Source organism: Marmota flaviventris, chromosome 11, assembly GCF_047511675.1.
Source record: "Marmota flaviventris isolate mMarFla1 chromosome 11, mMarFla1.hap1, whole genome shotgun sequence".
Taxonomy (NCBI): Eukaryota; Metazoa; Chordata; class Mammalia; order Rodentia; family Sciuridae; genus Marmota; species Marmota flaviventris.
This window is the reverse complement of record NC_092508.1, coordinates 50,412,087-50,431,004: the sequence shown is the minus strand read 5'-3', so window position 1 is coordinate 50,431,004 and position 18,918 is coordinate 50,412,087. Positions and strand designations below refer to the sequence as shown.

At 33.8% G+C, this 18,918-nt stretch overlaps 1 protein-coding gene across 1 annotated transcript in view; it reads right to left on the bottom strand.

Annotated features, from left to right (window-relative positions):
• The window catches only part of Nckap1 (NCK associated protein 1), a 99,408-nt gene that overhangs the window by 11,412 nt on the left and 69,078 nt on the right, over positions 1-18,918 (bottom strand). The window contains exons 24-26 of the mRNA XM_027943958.2: positions 14,185-14,278; positions 7,490-7,572; positions 6,982-7,062 (exon numbers count right to left, since the gene is read on the bottom strand). Coding sequence (XP_027799759.1) covers positions 6,982-7,062; positions 7,490-7,572; positions 14,185-14,278 — 258 coding nt within the window. The remainder of the gene's footprint in view (positions 1-6,981; positions 7,063-7,489; positions 7,573-14,184; positions 14,279-18,918) is intronic.

Here is an 18,918-nt window from a genome sequence, read left to right as displayed (position 1 = left end):
CCAAAACCAGACAAAGAAACTTCAAAGAAAGAAAACTTCAGACCAATATCTCTAATAAATATAGATGCAAAAATTCTCAATAAAATTCTGGCAACTCGAATACAAAAACATATCAAAAAGATAGTGCCCCATGATCATTGGAGTTCATCCCAGGGATGCAAGGATGGTTTAACATATGGGAAATCAATAAATGTAATTCATCACATCAATAGACTCACAGATAAAAATCATATGATCATCTGAATAGATGCAGAGAAAGCATTCGACAAAATACAGCACCCATTCATGTTTAAAACAGTAGAAAAACTAGGGATATCAGGAACATACTTCAACATTATACAGGCTATCTATACTAAGCCCCAGGCCAACATCATTCTAAATGGAGAAAAATTGAAAGCATTCCCTCTAAAAACTGGAATAAGACAGGAATGCCCTCTTTCACCATGTCTACTTAAAATAGTACTTGAAACTCTAGCCAGAGCAATCAGACGACTCAAACTATCACTGTTTGCATACGACATAATTTATACCTAGAAGACCCAAAACATTCCACAAGAAATCACCTAGAATTAATAAATGAATTCAGCAAATAGCTAGATATAAAATCAATACCCATAAATCAAAGGCATTTCTGTATATCAGTGACAAATCCTCTGAAAGAGAAATGAGAAAAACCACATTTACAATAGCCTCAAAAATAAATAAATAAATAAATAAAATACTTGGGAATTAACTTAACAAAAGAGGTCAAAGACCTCTATAATGAAACTACAGCACACTAAAGAAAGAAATTAAAGAAGACCTTGGATGATTGAAAAAAATCTACCTTGTTCTTGGATAGGCAGAATTAATATTGTCAAAATGATCATACTTCCAAAAGCACTATACAGATTCAGTGCAATCCCAATCAAAATTCCAATGACATTGCTCATAGTAATAGAAAAAGCAATCATAAAATTCATTTGGAAAAATAAGAGACCCAGAATAGCCAAAGTAATCCTTAGCAAGAAGAGTGACGCTGGTGGCATTACTATTCTAGACCTTAAACTATACTACAGAGCAATAGTAACAAAAAAGCATGGTATTGGCACCAAAATAGACCTGTAGACCAATAGTACAAAATAGAGGATTCAGAAAAAATAAGTAAAATTTATTTACCGAACTACAGTTATCTTATATTAGGCAAAGGCGCCAAAAACACACATTGGAGAAAAGATAGCCTCTTCAATAAATGGTGCTGAGAAAACTGGAAATCCACATGTAACAAAATGAAATTAAACCTCTATCTCTCACCATGCACAAAACTCAACTCAAAATGGATCAAGGACTTAGGAATAAAACCAGAGATCCTGTGTCTATTAGAAGAAAAAGTAGGGCCAAATATCCAACACGTTAGATTAGGCTCGAACTTCCTTAATAAGACTCTTATAGTGCAAGAATTAAAACCAAGAATCAATAAATGGAATGGTTTCAAACTAAAAAGCTTCTTCTCAGCAAAAGAAACAATCAATGAGGTGAATAGAGAGCCTACAGAATGGGAGCAAATCTTTACCACAAACATATCAGATACAGCCTGATCTCTAGAATATATAAAGCACTCAAAAACCTTAACACCAAAAAACAAATAACCCAATCAATAAATGGGCCAAGGAACTGAACAGACACTTCTCAGAAGAGAATATACGAACAATGGACAAACATAGGAAAAATGTTCGATATCTATAGCAATTAGAGAAATGCAAATCAAAACTAAGATTTCATCTTACTCCAGTCAGAATGGCAGCTGTCAAGAATACAAACAACAGTAAGGGTTGGCGAGGATGTGGGGAAAAAGACACACTCATACATTTCTGGGTGGGACTGAAAATTGGTGCAGCCAATATAGAAAGCAGTATGGAAATTCCTTGGAAAACCTGGAATAGAACCTCCATTTGACCCATCTATCCCACTCCTCAGTTTTTACTCAAAGGATTTAAAAACAGCATACCAAAGGAACAGAGCCATGCCAATGTTTGTAACAACACAATTCACAATAGCTAAATTATGAAACCAATCTAGATGCCCTTCAGTAGATGAATGGATAAGGAAACTTTGGTACGTACACACACACACACACACACACACACACACAATGGAACATTACTCAGCATTAAAAGAGAATAAAGTCATGACATTTGCAGGTAAACAGATGGAGTTGGAGAACATAATGCTAAGTGATGTAAGCCAATCCCAAAAAACCAAAGGCCGAATGTTTTCTTTGATATGAGGATGCTGACTCATAATGGCGATGGTGGGGAGGGGAGCATGGGAGGAATGGAGAAACTTTAGATAGGGCAAAGGGGAGGGAGTGGAAGGCAGGGGATACCGGGGTAGGAATGATGATGGAATGAGTTAGACATCATTACCCTAAGTACATATATGAAGACATAAATGGTGTGAAAATACTTTGTGTACAGTCAGTGACTTGAAAAATTGTGCTAAATTACAGCCAATGATAAAAGACTATATGGTGTATGATTATACGAAACATTCCAAAAATGCAAATCTATAGACAGATTGCCTAGGGCTGGGGACTTCCTGGAAAAGTGGGGATTAACAGCCACTGGGTACTGAGGTTCTTTGTGGGATAATGAAAATGTTCAAAAATTGATCATAGTGACTGTTTTGCAATTTTGTTACTGTACTAAAAATCACTGAATTGTACACTATAAATGAGTAAATTTTTTAAGACAGACTTATCGTAAGTCAATAAAACTTAAAATATCTGGTTTTTCAAAACAGAAATTCTACTGAAAGCTTGCTGGAAACTTAAGATATTTATGACATGGTATAATATAAGTGGAAAAATACAAGGCAGAATAGAATATGTTCAACTGTACAATACATAAACAAAACATCCATTCCTTGATGACACTAAGAAAAAAATTCTTTATCATTGGAAAATGGCAAATGATTCAGGCCTTAAAAGACAGGATTTTAAAAGGCAGAAAAGGGCAGTATTTTCAAATAGAATACATTAAGAGGATAAAATGGATACATGTGACATGTATACAGATATAATTAACTTTCAGTATACATATGAAGAGAAAAGTAAATAAAGAGAAGAGCATACTAAAGGAAACAATTAGAAATGTGAAGACAGAACCCAAGGAATGGGAGAAAATCTTTGCTAGCTACTCTTCTAACAGAAGATGAATATCTAGAATATACATAGGGCTCAACAAACTTTACACCAAAAAAAGAAAAAAAATCAAATAACCCAATTAATAAATGGGCAAATGAATTAAACAGACACTTCTCAAAAGAAGAAATACAAATGGCCAACAAATACATGAAAAAATATGTTCAACATCATTAGCAATTAGAGAAATGTCAATAAAAACTACACTGAGATTTCACCTCACACCAGTCAGAATGGCAGCCATCAAGAATACAATAACAAATATGGGAAAGGATGTGGAGAAAAAGTCCTACACTATTGGTAGGACTGTAAATTAGTGCAACCTCTATGGTAATTAGTGTGGAGATTGTTCAAAAGACTAGGCATAGAACTACCATATGACCCAGCTATACCCCTTCTCAGTATCTACCCTGAAGAACTGAAGTCATCTTACTATAGTGATACATGCATACCCAAGTTTACAGCAACACAATTCACTACAGCAAAACTGTGGAACCAGTAGGTGTCCATCAGTGGATGAATGGATAAAGAAAATGTGGCATATATACACATAATGGAGTTTTATTCAACCGTAAAGAAAAATGAAATGATGACATTTGCAAGAAAATAGATGGAACTAGAGACCATCAAGTTAAGTGAAATAAGTCTAACCCAGAAGGTTAAGGGTCATGTTTTCTCTCATATGCAGAAGCTAGAGAGGTTGCTGAAAACAAAAGTGGGGGTAAATCTCCTAAAAATCAAAGGGAAGTTACAGAGGTAGCTTCAAACAAAGGTGGGGGTATATCTCCCCCAAATCAAAGGGAGATCAGTGGAGGAAAGGCACCAAGGGGTGGGAGGTGCAGAGAGTAGGGGAAAGCTGAGGCGTGATATTGGCCAAATTATATTGTTATATGGTGTGCATGTGTGAGTATGTAAAGCAAATGCCATCAACATATACAATTACAATGTACTAATAAAAAGAGGGAAAAAAATAAAGGGAAGAGAATTATGAAAAGGAAGGAACAAGAGGTGAAAGCATCAGAAAGGTTAAAAAGCACCAATTTGAGACTCAAGTGTCATACAGAAGAGTTTAGACATTATTATTTTTAGCCAGTGTTCTTCAAGATATGCAAAAATAACCTCTCCAATTGCTAGAGATGGTGAGCATTTTTTTCATGTATTTGTTGATTAATTGTATATCCTTCTCTGAGAAGTGTCTGTTCAGGTCCTTGGCCCATTTGTTGATTGGGTTATTTGTTTTCTTATTTAATTTTTTGAGTTCTTTGTATACTCTGGATATTAGGGCTCTATCTGAAGTGTAAGGAGTAAAAAATTGGTTCCCAGGATGTAGGCTCCCTATTTACCTCTTATTGTTTCTCTTGCTGAGAAAAAAAATTTTTAGTTTGAGTATGTCCCATTTGTTGATTCTTGATTTTAACTCTTGTGCTATAGGTGTCCTAAAAGGAATTTGGAGCCCGACCCCACGAGATGGAGATTAGAGCCAACATTTTCTTCTATCAGACGCAGAGTTTCTGGTTTGATCCCTAGCTCCTTGATCCATTTTTGTGCATGGCGAGAGAAAGGGATTCAGTTTCATTTTGTTGCATATGGATTTCCAGTTTTCCCAACACCATTTGTTGAAGATGATATCCTTTTTCCATTGCATGCTTTTAGCACCTTTGTCTAATATAAGGTAGTTGTAATTTTGTGGATTGGTCTGTGTCCTCTATTCTGTACCACTGGTCTACCCGGCTGTTTTGGTACCAGCACCATGCTGTTTTTGTTACTATTGCTCTGTAGTATAGTTTAAAGTCTGGTATCGCTATACCGCCTGATTCACACTTCCTGCTTAGAATTGCTTTTGCTATTCTGGGTCTTTTATTTTTTCAGATGAATTTCATGATTGCTTTTTCTATTTCTACAAGAAATGCTGTTGGGATTTTGATTGGCATTGCATTAAACCTATAGAGTACTTTTGGTAATAGCGCCATTTTGATGATGTTAGTTCTATCTATCCATGAACAGGGTATATCTTTCCATCTTCTAAGATCTTCTTCTATTTCTCTCTTTGGTAGGGTTCTGCAGTTTTCACTGTATAAGTCTTTCACCTCTTTTGTTAGGTTGATTCCCAAGTATCTTATTTTTTTTGAGGATATTGTGAATGGGGTGGTTGTCCTCATTTCCATTTCAGAGGATTTGTCGCTGATATACAGGAATGCCTTTGATTTATGCGTATTGATAATTACATGAAAAAAATGCTCACCATCTCTAGCAATCAGAGAAATGCAAATTAAAACCACTCTAAGATACCATCTCACTCCAGTAAGAATGGCAGCCATTATGAAGTCAAACAACAACAAGTGCTGGCGAGGATGTGGGGAAAAGGGTACACTTGTACATTGTTGGTGGGACTGCAAATTGGTGCAGCCAATCTGGAAAGCAGTATGGAGATTCCTTGGAAAGCTGGGAATGGAACCACCATTCGACCCAGCTATTCCCTTTCTCGGACTATTCCCCAAAGACCTAAAAAGAGCATACTATAGGGATTCAGCTACATCAATGTTCATAGCAGCACAATTCACAATAGCTAGAATGTGGAACGAACCTAGATGCCCGTCAATAGATGAATGGATAAAAAAAAAATGTGGCATTTATACACAATGGAGTATTACTCAGCACTAAAAAATGACAAAATCATGGCATTTGTAGGGAAATGGATGGCATTAGAGCAGATTATGCTAAGTAAAGCTAGCCAATCCCTAAAAAACAAATGCCAAATGTCTTCTTTGATATAAGGAGGGCAACTCAAAACAGAGCAGGGAGGAAGAGCATGAGAAGATTACCATTAAACAGGGACGAGAGGTGGGAGGGATGGGAAAGAAAAGGGGAATTGCATGGAAATGGAAGGAGACCCTCATTGTTATACAAAATTACATATAAGAGGATGTGAGGGGAAAGCAAAAAAAAAAGAGAGAGAAATGAATTACAGTAGATGGGGTAGAGAGAGAAGATGGGAGGGGAGGGGAGGGGAGGAGAGATAGGAAAGGCAGCAGAATACAACAGACACTAGTATGGCAGTATGTATAAATGTGGATGTATAACCAATGTGATCCTGCAATTTGTACACGTGGTAAGAATAAGAATTCATAACCCACTTGAATCAAATGTATGACATATGATATGTCAAGAGCACTGTAATGTTTTGAGCGACCAATAAAAAAAAAAACCTCTCCAGGAAACATGAAAGCTTAGAATACACACATATGAGAAGTACTGGTAAGTCATATATTAGATGTATAACCACTGGAAAATTGCTGAGATTAGATGAGTGGTTGGATTTCATGGCTCAATAAATTTCAAAACAAAAACTGTGGGCTCACATAAGGTTGCCAACCTCCTACCTCATATTTACTAATTAAAAAGAAGAAACTAAAATAACTTTTTATTACCACCTATAATTAACATCCTTTTATAAGATTTTTTAACATGTATTTTAAAAAACTGACTGAGTCTATTTAAAACATCTCATTTTATTGGGTTTTCTCATTCCACTTGAAGACCCTACACAAATGACCATCAGGACAAAGGACAGGTTTTTAACCAATTTTACATTGCTATGGATGATCAAAGATGACTAACTTTGAAAATGCCTAGGTAGTATTTTGCTGCTGAGAAGTTGAGGATGCAACTTCAAAGGCAAGTATGCTAACTCTAAAACAGAAACTTTTCAGAAGTTTAGAATTTATTACATTTTATTTCATATACAACTTGAATATTTCAGTTTAGAAACTGTAAAATCCAAACAGAAGTTATATTACTACCTTCATATCGGTCTCCCTTGGAATGTGATCCTTAAAATCTTCAATTGAACTTACAAGAAAAGGAATGTGGTAGGACAACACCTAGTCAGAACAACAAATAAGAACATAGAATTAGTTTTAAGTGGATATCTCTAAATTTATGAAATAGTTCCATTGCATTAATTCTCGTCTTCATAAAAATTATTTTCCATGTGACTTTTCTAAAGTACCAACATATATGGAAAGGAGTATGTTCAATGTTAAACTGGATATAATCAAAATGGAAAATGTTTTAATGAATCACAAAGTTGAAAGTATCATATAATAGCCAGACAAATTATATCCTAAAATTTTTAATACTAAAACAAAAGAAATGAGTTTAAATAACTTTCTATATAATTTATTTCCATAACTATGAAAACTGGAATTTTAATCATATCATTACCAGCTGTGAATTTAAAGAGTAACTTTCCGGAAAACCAAAAGGAATTATTTGGATACAGGGTATATACTTGTAATGGATTCTTACATCTCGAAGTGCTTCTTGTGCCAATGATCGGAAGGATAAAATTACACCAATTATTGTCATCCTCTTCAAGACGCTGTCAACAGCTAAATTTTAAGGATGGGGAGAAGAGAAGAAAAAAGTATGAATTTAATTCTTTCTTAACCTTAGAGAAAACTCTTTAAAGTCATAAAATTTCTATGATAAACGGCACAATTAATGGTAATTTGATTACAATAAATGATTAATAGGAAAAAGTATTGAGAGCTAATATTTAAATTTTGCAAACTTTCAATTAATTAGTTTATTATTTCAAATATATAGAAAGCACTGTCTTTTGCTATTGGTTAGAAGGGTCACCAGAATCTTCAATCTTCTATGTAGCCATTTATATAAAAAGGGTGGAGGTAGGAGTAAAGAACCGGTGACTAGGGGCGAAAGATGATGATCAGAGTACAAAGAAGTTAAGCCTCAAAAGACTGAGGAATTTTGAAAAATTAAATTCTTAAGCTGTTGTGGTCTTGAGTCAAGAAACAAAAAATGTCTACTGAAATCATAAGTCATTTTGGCAGGACCAGGTTGTTGAAGCCCATCAATGAATTTGATCACTTATATCTTGGTTAGGAAACAATATTCAGAAATTACATATACTAATATTCAAGCTAGGTTAACAAAATCAAGGGAGATTAGAATTGGAGGTGTCAATACAATTACATTTTATAAAACTAACAGATATTTACTATGAAGAGAAACACACACACAAACCCCATGTAAGTCAGTGTAGTATGAGATTGAAAATAGAATAATAATCTAGAACCTAATTACCAAAAAATCTAAATCGACTGCTAAGATGACTAACAAAATATGATCACATTTATGTGAGAGAAGAAAGATATATACACATATGTTTATTTGTATTTACATAACAAATTTCTGGAAGTAGTATACAGAAAACTGCTATCCATAGTTACTAGTTGAAGAGCAGGAATGGAGGGAAGTGTTGTTATGACTTTCTATTTTCTGTGTAGCTTGTTTAAATTCTGATCATAAGCATGTTTTATTAAACCACATAAACAGATATAATAAAATAAAATATGATGAAAATTTAAAAAATAGCAAAATGATGTAAGGCATAATGCTTTATGCATTCCATAAACAAGCATCAATCTTAGAGATCTTTTTATCGAGCTGCAGTACTTAAAAGAGTGCCCAATAACCAGACTAGTAGACAGATATTCAATGAAATGGTGATGCAAAACTGGGCATGGTGGCACATGCCTATAATTCCAGAGTCCTTGGGAGGCTAAGGTAGGAGAACCACAAGTTGAAGGACAGCCTGGGTAACTCAGGAAGACCTTGTCTCAAAACATAAACTGAAAAGGGCTGGAGGTGCTGGGATTGTGGCTCAGTGGTAGAGCACTCGTCTAGCACGTGTGAAGTACTGGGTTCGATTCTCAGCACCACATAAAAATAAATAAATTAAAAATAAAGGTATTGTATCCATCTACGACTACGAAAAAAATTTTTTTTTAATTCTATTAGAAAAAGTGGGAGGGCGGTTTGGTGATATAAGATAAAACTAGGAAATTGTTACTAACCAGAAAAGGAAAGAAATTAGGAGAGGGGGCATCCAAGTTGGTAAAAAAGGAGGCACAGGAAGATAAAGACATTGTAGGCCAAAACACAAAACAATAACAAAACCATAAAAAGGATAAATTGAGAATAAAGTGAAGAATTAGAATAAGTGTAATAATCTCATAAATACTTTTCAGAGGATGTTCTCCAAAATTTTACCAAACAAGGTTGTGAAAACAATATCCTACAACCTCCCCTTGAGTATTTAAATGCCTACTAAAAGTTCCAATAAACTTCACAGTATGAATTTAATTTATTGCTTAATGGACTATTTGCCTCCTTTAGTCTCCAAAATTTCCATTAACTTCCCAAGGAAGTATTGCTGGAACAGCAGCTTTGAGCCCTGAGCCAGGCAAGCCATGGGTAGTAGAGGAAAGAAAAGAAAAAGAATATTAAGTGTGAGGTTAATCCAAATAATGATTTCTGAATGCCATCCTAAGGAGTTTATACTGTCCTTTAAACGAGGAGGATGTTCAGGGTTTTTGAAACAGAGTTGGAAGGTGACCAAATTATACTGCTTTATTGTGTGTATGTATGAAAATGTAACAATGGATTCCACTATTATGTATAATTATAATGCACCAATCAAAATACAAAAAAGAAATAGTTATATGAAAATTTATGTTTAGAAATATGACTCTGAATTTGATAGGTAGAATGGGGAAAAATGGGTGCATACTAGGAAGGTATGACTAGAGTTCACAAAGATTATGAAGCTATAAATAGGAACCATAGGAATACAAAGCACCAGATTTGGGGCTTTACATTTAAGAGGTAGGATGTGCAGGAGGAATTACAAGTTCAAATACCTTTAGGCAGGTAACATAAAATAGTGAAGTAAACTGAGTGAAAGAGAATAGTGGCTGCAAAAGACTGAAAGAAACATTATAAACATTCTAAAGGGAGCAATTACTAATTAGCTACAGACTCGCCATGTGGAAAAGTACTGCCTAGGTTTTAAGGGAAGAAGCCAAGAGTCTGGATTATTATATGAAATTTTCTATTTTAAAAATAAAGTCCAAAGAAAAATGTTTTTAAAAATTTAATGAAGTATAAGGCCAAAGCATGTCTTTGGGTCAAATGTGACCCACCTGTTTACATATTCTGATCTACAAAATATAGCTATTGTGCTGGGTGTGTGGTGCATGCCTATAATTCCACGAACTCTGAAGGCTGAGGCAGGAGGATTTTAAGTTCGAGGCCAGCCTCAGCAAGATCCTATCTCAAAATAAGAAAAATAAAAAGGACTGGGCATATGGGGTCAGTGGTAAAGCAACCCAGGTTTAATCCCCAACACCAAAATAAACAAACAAAATCTATAGCTATTATATGTGGAATGTGAGGAGAGGAAGACAAAGAAGGAAAAAATGGTCAATAAAAAATATCAGGCTTTTCCTCTCCACCTATTTGTACCTCCCATAAGAGGGAAATACTCCACTATTGTAGAGATGTGAACTATCTGTGGGTCATATGGCTGAATGTGTCTAACTCAACATTTCTCAAAGTGACTTGTTAAAATACAGGTTCTGGGTCCCATCCCCACAGTTTTTAATTCAGTAGGTCTGGGGTGGGGCCCAATAATTTATATTCTAAATAAGTTCCCAGGTGGTGATGCTGCTTGCTGCTAATGGCCTAAGGATCAGACTTTGAGAAGCACTGATCAAACTATCATTTGTTATTTCAATGTCTATTGCTCAACAGAAAAAGTTAAGGCTGAGGATAAATATTTAAGACCCCCTGGTAAATACAACTGAAAAAAATTTTCCCAATAGGGTTGTACAGCAAGAATGGAAGAACAGGATATCACACACTGATAAAATGTAAAAGATGAGCCAGTGAAAATGAATAAGAAAGTGCAGAGATAAACATTTTGGCAAATGAAGAAAACAGAGTTTTCCAAATTTTATAGTCCACAATGGATATAAGTCAAGTCAAGAAGAGAATGATCAAGAAAGCAGAGAGGCATTAAAGTTTCAGTGAGCTAGACAAAAGAAGTTCAATAAGAGCAAAGGAATAGAGACCTGGAAAACATGGCTATGATCTGAGAACAGTTTCAAAGTTCAACACCTGTACCAGTGAAGTATGCTTAGGCAATAACAACTTCCAAATTACTACTAAAGAAAAGGTCTCTGGAGAAACTTGTAGATTTGTAGATGGTAGGAATAGGGCAAAAGTAAACGGAATGATTTTTAAAATGAAGAATTACACCACGTATAGTGGTGCATACCTACAACCTCAGTGGCTTGGGAGGCTGAGGCAGAAGGATCCCAAGTTCAAAGCCAGCTTCAGTCACTTAGTGAGGCCCTAAGCAACTTAGACCCTGTCTCGAAAAATAAAGTTGGAGGGGAGAAACTGAGGGTTTAGCCGTGGTAAAGCACTTGCCTAGCATAGGTGAGGTCCTCGGTTTGATCCTCAATACCACATTTAAAAAATAAAATAAAGGTTAAATTATTAAATAAAGAATAAATAAATATAAATAAAACAAATAAATAAATAAGGGGTGGGCTCAGTGGTTAAGCACCCTTGAGTTCAATCCCTGGTAGAAAGAAAAGAAAGAGAAGAAAAGAAAAGAAAGAAAGAAATGCTGAAGAAAATAATGGCCTGGGATTAAGGAGCTCCAATGAAATGTGTTAGAACAGAAAGTCCAAAATAGGGACATGATGAGATTCATTTCCTAAAAATAAAAAATTCAAGAATGCTTCTTGATTCAGAGCTACTTTTGTAAATCCTAATGCTTTATCTTTGTAAAAGAATGTGTTTGTTGATTATGAAATCAAATTTCTATGAAAATAACAGACTTCTGGATATGTGATGAAGGAAGCACAAGAAGGACAGCAAAAACTAAAGAGAGTATTTTCGAAACTGTTCAACTCAAGCGTAGTCTTCTCTACATAAGCCTCTCTTAAGTGAAGCTTTTCTTTTTCCAAATAACAAAAAGGCTTAATAAATTCTACTTAAAGACAAATTTAATGAATATAGGTGATAGAAAGTCAATGGTTTAGATTTTGGTTTGGACAAATCTAAAAGTCATAGAATCGCTGCTATTTATACACAGAATCCAAGTAAACAGAGTCTAGACAAAGCACTATGAATTGTATTTTGAAAACTTGCAAAATCTCCTTGGAACTTCAATGAATTTTTGTTTAAATTTCACAAGGAGGATGGTTAAGTAAACAAAGTATTTAACATTTCAGTTCATTATGTGTTTCTAACCAGAAGGTATAGTCAAAAGACTGCTTACTATTAGGAAAGTTATGTAGAGTTAAAAGCTAATAAAGGTGTCAACTGAGTATTAAAAATGAGAGGAATGTGGAAAAGAAAACCAATATGAATAAAGAACAAATAAAAAATATAAATAGATAGTAAAACAATGAACAATAAAAAAGAACATATGTAGAATTTTTTAAATTTTTCCTATTTCCTATTCATAATTCTCTTCCCTACGATATTGTCAAAAGTCAATCATTTCCTTTTCACTTTATTTTTAAAAATATAATAAACCTGCTATTTTTCCGTTTGATACAGTTCTATAAATTTTAATATGTATAAATTTGTTACCACCATCACTGCTATTAAAAACAGTTCCATTTTCCCCCAAAAACTCCCTCATTGCTTTTCCTTTATAGTCCTGACAACTACAGATCTGTTGCATAAGATAATCTTTAGTGTATTTAAACTTTGTGCTAATTCTTTTTTTTTAAATATTTTTTAGTTGTAAATGGATATTTTATTTGTTTGTTTGTTTGTTTGTGGTGCTGAAGATCGAACCCAGGGCCTCATACATGCCAGGCAAGTGCTCTACCACTGAGCCACAACTCCAGCCCCACTTTATGCTAATTCTTATTGAACAAGTTTTTATTTTTTAAAGCAAGATAAGTGATTCTCTAAAGCATTTAAAAGAAAAATATCAAATGGGAAAGTAAGTAAAATATATGCTTAGTTTTAATTTTCTTTAGATTATCATCATCAGCAGAAACAGCAGCATTAGTGCTGGAGACTGAACCCAGGACCTAGTGCATACACTCAGTGAATAATTTCCCCCTGCCTCCAGAATTATTTTTATTTGGGAAAAAAACCTTTCTCCAGTTTTCCTTAATATAAGGATTTTATTCAGGTTTTCAGGAGATTTATAATAAAGTGTGAATTTGAAAAATTTTAATTATAACCTTAAAGGTTCAAGTACTAAAAAGCTAAATAAAATTAATTCCAGTGTACCCAAATAGTTATCCAGATAAATACTCTTCAATAACATTCATCACTCTATGTCATTTCACACTGTACCTCTGACAATCAATGTCAAGAAGACATTTAAACAAAATTTTACAGGCTCAAGTTTTCATGCAATATAATACTATTTAGCAACCAAAACGAACAAATTATTCATTCACTTAACAGAGATGGATGAATCTCAAAAACATATGCTAGTGAAAGGAGCCAGATATAAAATTTAATTTATAATGATAGAAATCAGATTACTGGTTATCTGGGTTGGGGCCAGAGATAGGACAGACTACAAAAGGACAGGAGGCAACTTCCGAGGTAATGGAACTGTTCTGTATCTTGATTCTGACAATGGTTATATAGATGTATAAACTTGTCGATATCTACCACATTATTCACTTAACTATGTGTATTTTATTACATGTAAATTATATACCAATACAGTTGATTTTTAAAAAATCACAGACTTGGAAATTAATACTTTTAATCTAAACTAATGCAGACTTACTGTATTAAACTTAATAGGTTTAAGAGCTGCTATTTATACACAGAATCCAAGTAAACGGAGTCTAGACAATATCTGTTAAATAATTGATAATGACAATATCTGTTAAATAATTGATAATGACAATATCTGTTAAATAATTGATACATATTAAAAGTATGTTTAAAAAAAGTCTGAAACAGATAAGTCATATAGTAGTAAAAAGATCCTTTCACTATAAAAGTTTTCTAGTTCAGTTCATAAATTAGGGAGTACTTTTCATAATTTACTGCTTCATGTTAGAAATTTTGGCCAAAATTTAAATACTGAGTATAAAGATTTTTTTCAATGTTTATAAAAAGTATCATGAGTTACCCACACGACAATCTTTTAAAAAGTGCAGCCATCTGGTCTGGTTTGTCAAAGCTGGTCCTCATTTGTGTTAGCACATCAACATTCTCCACTACAAGTTTCTAAAAAAATAAGAATGAAAGAGCCTAGGTCAGGCACAGACCTCTTTGTGCTAATAAGATAAAAAGCATGCTTGCAAATTATAATCCATCAAGTAGAAAACACCATTCATGAACTCCAGATGCTCTATACTACACATTTTTGTTGTTTTAATAAAATAATCTTAAATTTATTTACATAGGATTAATGTTTTACTTCAGTTTGCAAATTCAAGATGAGTTCAGGAAAAAGCAACAAAGGTAAGCAGTAGAATAAAGAATCATTTTATGCTTAGGTACAGAACAGTATCAATAATAAAAAGTAGACACTAAAGTGAATACAGCAAGCAGTAAGTTCTAACTAAAACAAAAACTTTCTGAAATCAAAGCTGGTCAAAGTACGTCTTTAGACAATGAGTACGTGGCTGGATATATATAATAAGAAGGAGAATAACTTGTTAGCATATGATACCTTTTAATGACAATTATATTACAACAATATTTCCCAGCACAAATTATATACTTAAAATGTTTTATTATATATAAAGTGGAAATGCAATCTATCTACTTTTCTTTCAGGAACCACTGAGAAAAGGGAAGAGAAAATTTTAAAAAAAAGAAGCAATGGAAGAGTATAACTCATTATAGGATGTTTTTTTCTAAAAGCACTAGAAAAGCAATTGAGTTTAAAAATTAAAACTAAAACAAGGTCTGGGATTGTAGTTCAATGGTGGAGTGCTTGCCTAGCATGTGTGAGGCACTGGGTTCGATTCTCAGCACCACATATAAATAAATAAATAAAGGCCCATCAACAACTAAAAAAATTAATTTTTAAAAAAATTATAACTACAGCAATTAAATTAATTTCATTCTTGCAGAGAAAAGCCTGTACAACAATAAGCTGAGTTTCCAAAATAATGGGGGGAAAAGAGTAAGATATTCTACTCTTTGTTGCATTGTTATGTATACCAAATGCCTTTACAACTAGGTCTGACACTATCACACTTCCTTAGTTCGTTACAATTCCAAAGAATTTGATTCTATTTCTGATCTCTGTATCTCTATGAAGTTCTCATAAGTCAAAACTATCTTTACTTTTGGCGCTCTATAGTGAGTCTCAACCTTAATTACACATTACAATCACCTGTGGAGCTCTTTCCAAATATAAATACCCAGGCTTCATGCCACGATATTTCAATTCTGTGAAGTGGGAAAGATGTAGCAAGTATGTGGTTAGAGGGCTCTGATGGTTTTGCTATAAACAAAAGGTCAATGACAAGTGATTTAAGAGGCACATGAAAAACTACAGAAGAAAAAAAAAACCTATAAAAAATCATTTTTACTAAAACAATAGTATAAATTTTCTCATCAAATTAATTGCTAGTTTCAATTGCTATAGTGTTTGAAAAGATTGCTTACTTTCTCTGGGCTACTTTGATACTGTTCCTTCCATCCTGAAACTTGATTAAATACACACGCAATGGGCTGGGGATACAGCTTAGTGATAAAGCACAGGCCTAGAATGTGCAAGGTTCCCAAGATCATCTTAGATAGTGCTCATGCACTCTGAACTTAATGTTATATATTAGCAAATCAAAAATATCAAATTTAAAATATATCTTATTTTATATATGCAAAAGACTATAAATTATATAATAATATACATAAAGTTTCAGGATATTAATAAGATAAATATGCCTTTGAATCAATAAATTACAATGTATACTTAATAGTAAGAATAATTATAATCATTTATTAAGTTCCTGTATGAGACAGTGTATAAACAATTTTTGCATTTATTCTAAACCAAATGAAAGGTGCTACTCCAATTTGACAGCTGAGGAACCTCAGAGAAGCTGGAAAACTTACCCCAAATCATCAAGATATTAAATAAGGGAATTTGGAATTTGAATTCAGGTATGTCTGTTTTAAAATCCATGTTGCTGATCTCCAAAGAAATGGCCCTAATCTTTAGTGTGTGTTATGGTTTGGATGTGAGATGTCCCCCAAAAGCTCATGTGTAAAGAGTGCAAGGTTTAGAGGAGAAATGATTGGGTTATGAGAGCCATACCAATCCGTGAATTAATCTCTTTATGGGATTAACTGAGTAGCTGAGTGGTAATTAAAGACAGATAGGGAATGGCTAGAATAAGTGGGTCACTGGGGGCGTGCCTTTGGCATATAGATTTTGTATCTGGCGAGTGGAGTCTCTCACTTTGCTTCCTGATCTTCATGTGAGCCACTTCTCTCTGCTACTCTTACACCATGATGTTCAGCCTCACCTTGAGCCACAAGGAATGGAGCCAACCTCCTATGAACTAAGACGTCTAAAATCGTGAGCTCCTAAATAAACTTTTCCTTCTCTACAATTAATCTGGTTAGATCTTTTAGTCACAGCAGCAAAAAAAAAAAAAAAAAAAAAAAACTGACTAAAACAGTGCATATCAGAATGCTCTGATAGATTTATTAAAACACACTGTTAAGTCCCAATCCCACCATTTCTGACTCAGCAGGTATGAGACAGAGTTTTAAAAATTTGCATTTTTAACAAGCTCTAAGGTGATGCTGCTGGTGGTGGTCAGGGAACCATTAATCTAAAGTATTTGTGAAAGAAAAGGAAAAAAAAGACAGACCAACAAAAACCAATCTGCAATGTTCTCTCTTGAAAGTATAGTCTATGTACTTAGTATTTGCCACTTCTTCCTCAATTGCATCCTGAAATAGGGCTCTCTATGCATTTAAATTCAGCAATTAATTCTGATAACTAATACACTGAAAGCTGGGATTTAATAACAGGAACTACAAATGAAATGGTTTGGAACAAACTGAGGGAAACCAAATAAAACAAAGAGAGTTTTTTTAATTATTTATTTTAAATTTACGTGATAGTGTGTTAAAAACAAAGTATTAATTTTTTGGCATAATTTAAATTTAAATTTCCTATCCTTTGGATCCCATGAAGAATTGAAACTAATCAGTAAAATGCCAAAATAATTCTTTTCTCAAGACTAGAAGGAGAAATTGACTTAGTAAACACTGAAAAAGACTGGTTGTTCTTCCTCTAGAAAGGAACAAACACGTTTCACCACAAATCCATCCATACGATATTGACTAAGTTTGATACACAAATTATTCACAACCATACAATGTAAAAGAAGCTCTGCTTAGTTCTTTTTTTGCCACAAATTTACTCTTTCAAACAAAAGGTTTTCATCTAAAACAGGAACTAAAATAATTAAGGTCTTCTTTAGGATAAAAAGATACAGCCACATGATATTTAGTTTATGTCAGTTTGAATCAAATATATTTTTTAAAATAGAAATAAAAGCAAAGGGGGCTGGGATTGTGGCTCAGCGGTAGAGGGATCACCTAGCACGTACGAGGCCCTGGGTTCGATCCTAAGCACCACATAAAAATAAATAAATAAAGGTATTGTGTCCAAGGACAATTAAAAAATAAATATTTTTTTTAAAAAAAGAAAGAAAAGCAAAGGTATGACAGAATAATCTTATATAATTCCCCCAAAACATTTTGTGCAATAATTTCAAAAGACTTAAGTGCTCTTAGAGGCATGATAATGCTCTGCTGGGGAGACTGTGAAATATACTCTCTTCAAGGGACTATTTGACAATATCAAAAAATTTTTTAAAAGTGGATCATATCTTTTGATCCACTTTTAGAAATTTTTCCTATAGAAATGCTCAAACAAGTATGTGCACTCACTCTGTGGAAGTGCTGGTTAATTGCAGGGAATTCTATACATATTTCTAAAATTCTGCTCCTTTCAGAAGCCCATTAAAATGAGAGGAAAGAATTTAAAAACACATAAACCTACAATAACAAGAAAATGGTAGAGAAAACAAGGTCAAATGCAGACGTCAACAAATCTGGAAGTAAAAAAAAACTGCAGCAAAGAATAAGAAGAGGTAAGAAATTTGATTAGCAAGTTCCTATAGAACCCATACACTGTAATAGTTATTTCCTCACGTTGTAGGAAGGGATCTGAAATTGAAGGAAGCAACACAGAAAGGAAGGCTTAGGAAGGCTTGAGGCCAAAAATAAGAGGATTACTACAAGTTTCTGTTGGCAGTAGTTACTCTCCAAACTCCTCACCATCTTAAAGTCAACAAGCCCAGTGGTAAAGTGTCCCTGGGTTTAATCTCCAGTACCCAAAAAAAGACCCATATTACCCAAAGCTTTTTACAGAGCAACTTCTATCAAAATATCAATGACATTCTTCACAGAACTAGAAGAAACAAGACTGAAATTTGTATGGAACCACAGAAAACAAAACAAAAAACACTCAAATAAGCAAAGCAATCTCGAGCAAAAAGAGACAGTGATAAAATCTAACTAGAAAAATGCAGTAATTGGTAAGATTGTTTCATTTTCAAAAAGACCAGATCATTCACCTAGAAAAATAAAGCATATTTCTGTTTCAGATAAGTGCGGGTCAGGTAACTGCTGTGATCCTTCTTGGTACCAGAGGGTATAAAGCATGGTACTAGCATAAATTCTGGAATTAGACTAAGACTACATGGGTTCAAATTTGATTTCTCTATTAATCATATTAGCCTGGGTAAGTTACCTAGGCTAATTTCTAAAACAGGGAAAATGTCTGTTTTAAGGATTTAAGTTAACAATACATGTAAAAAGATTAGAAA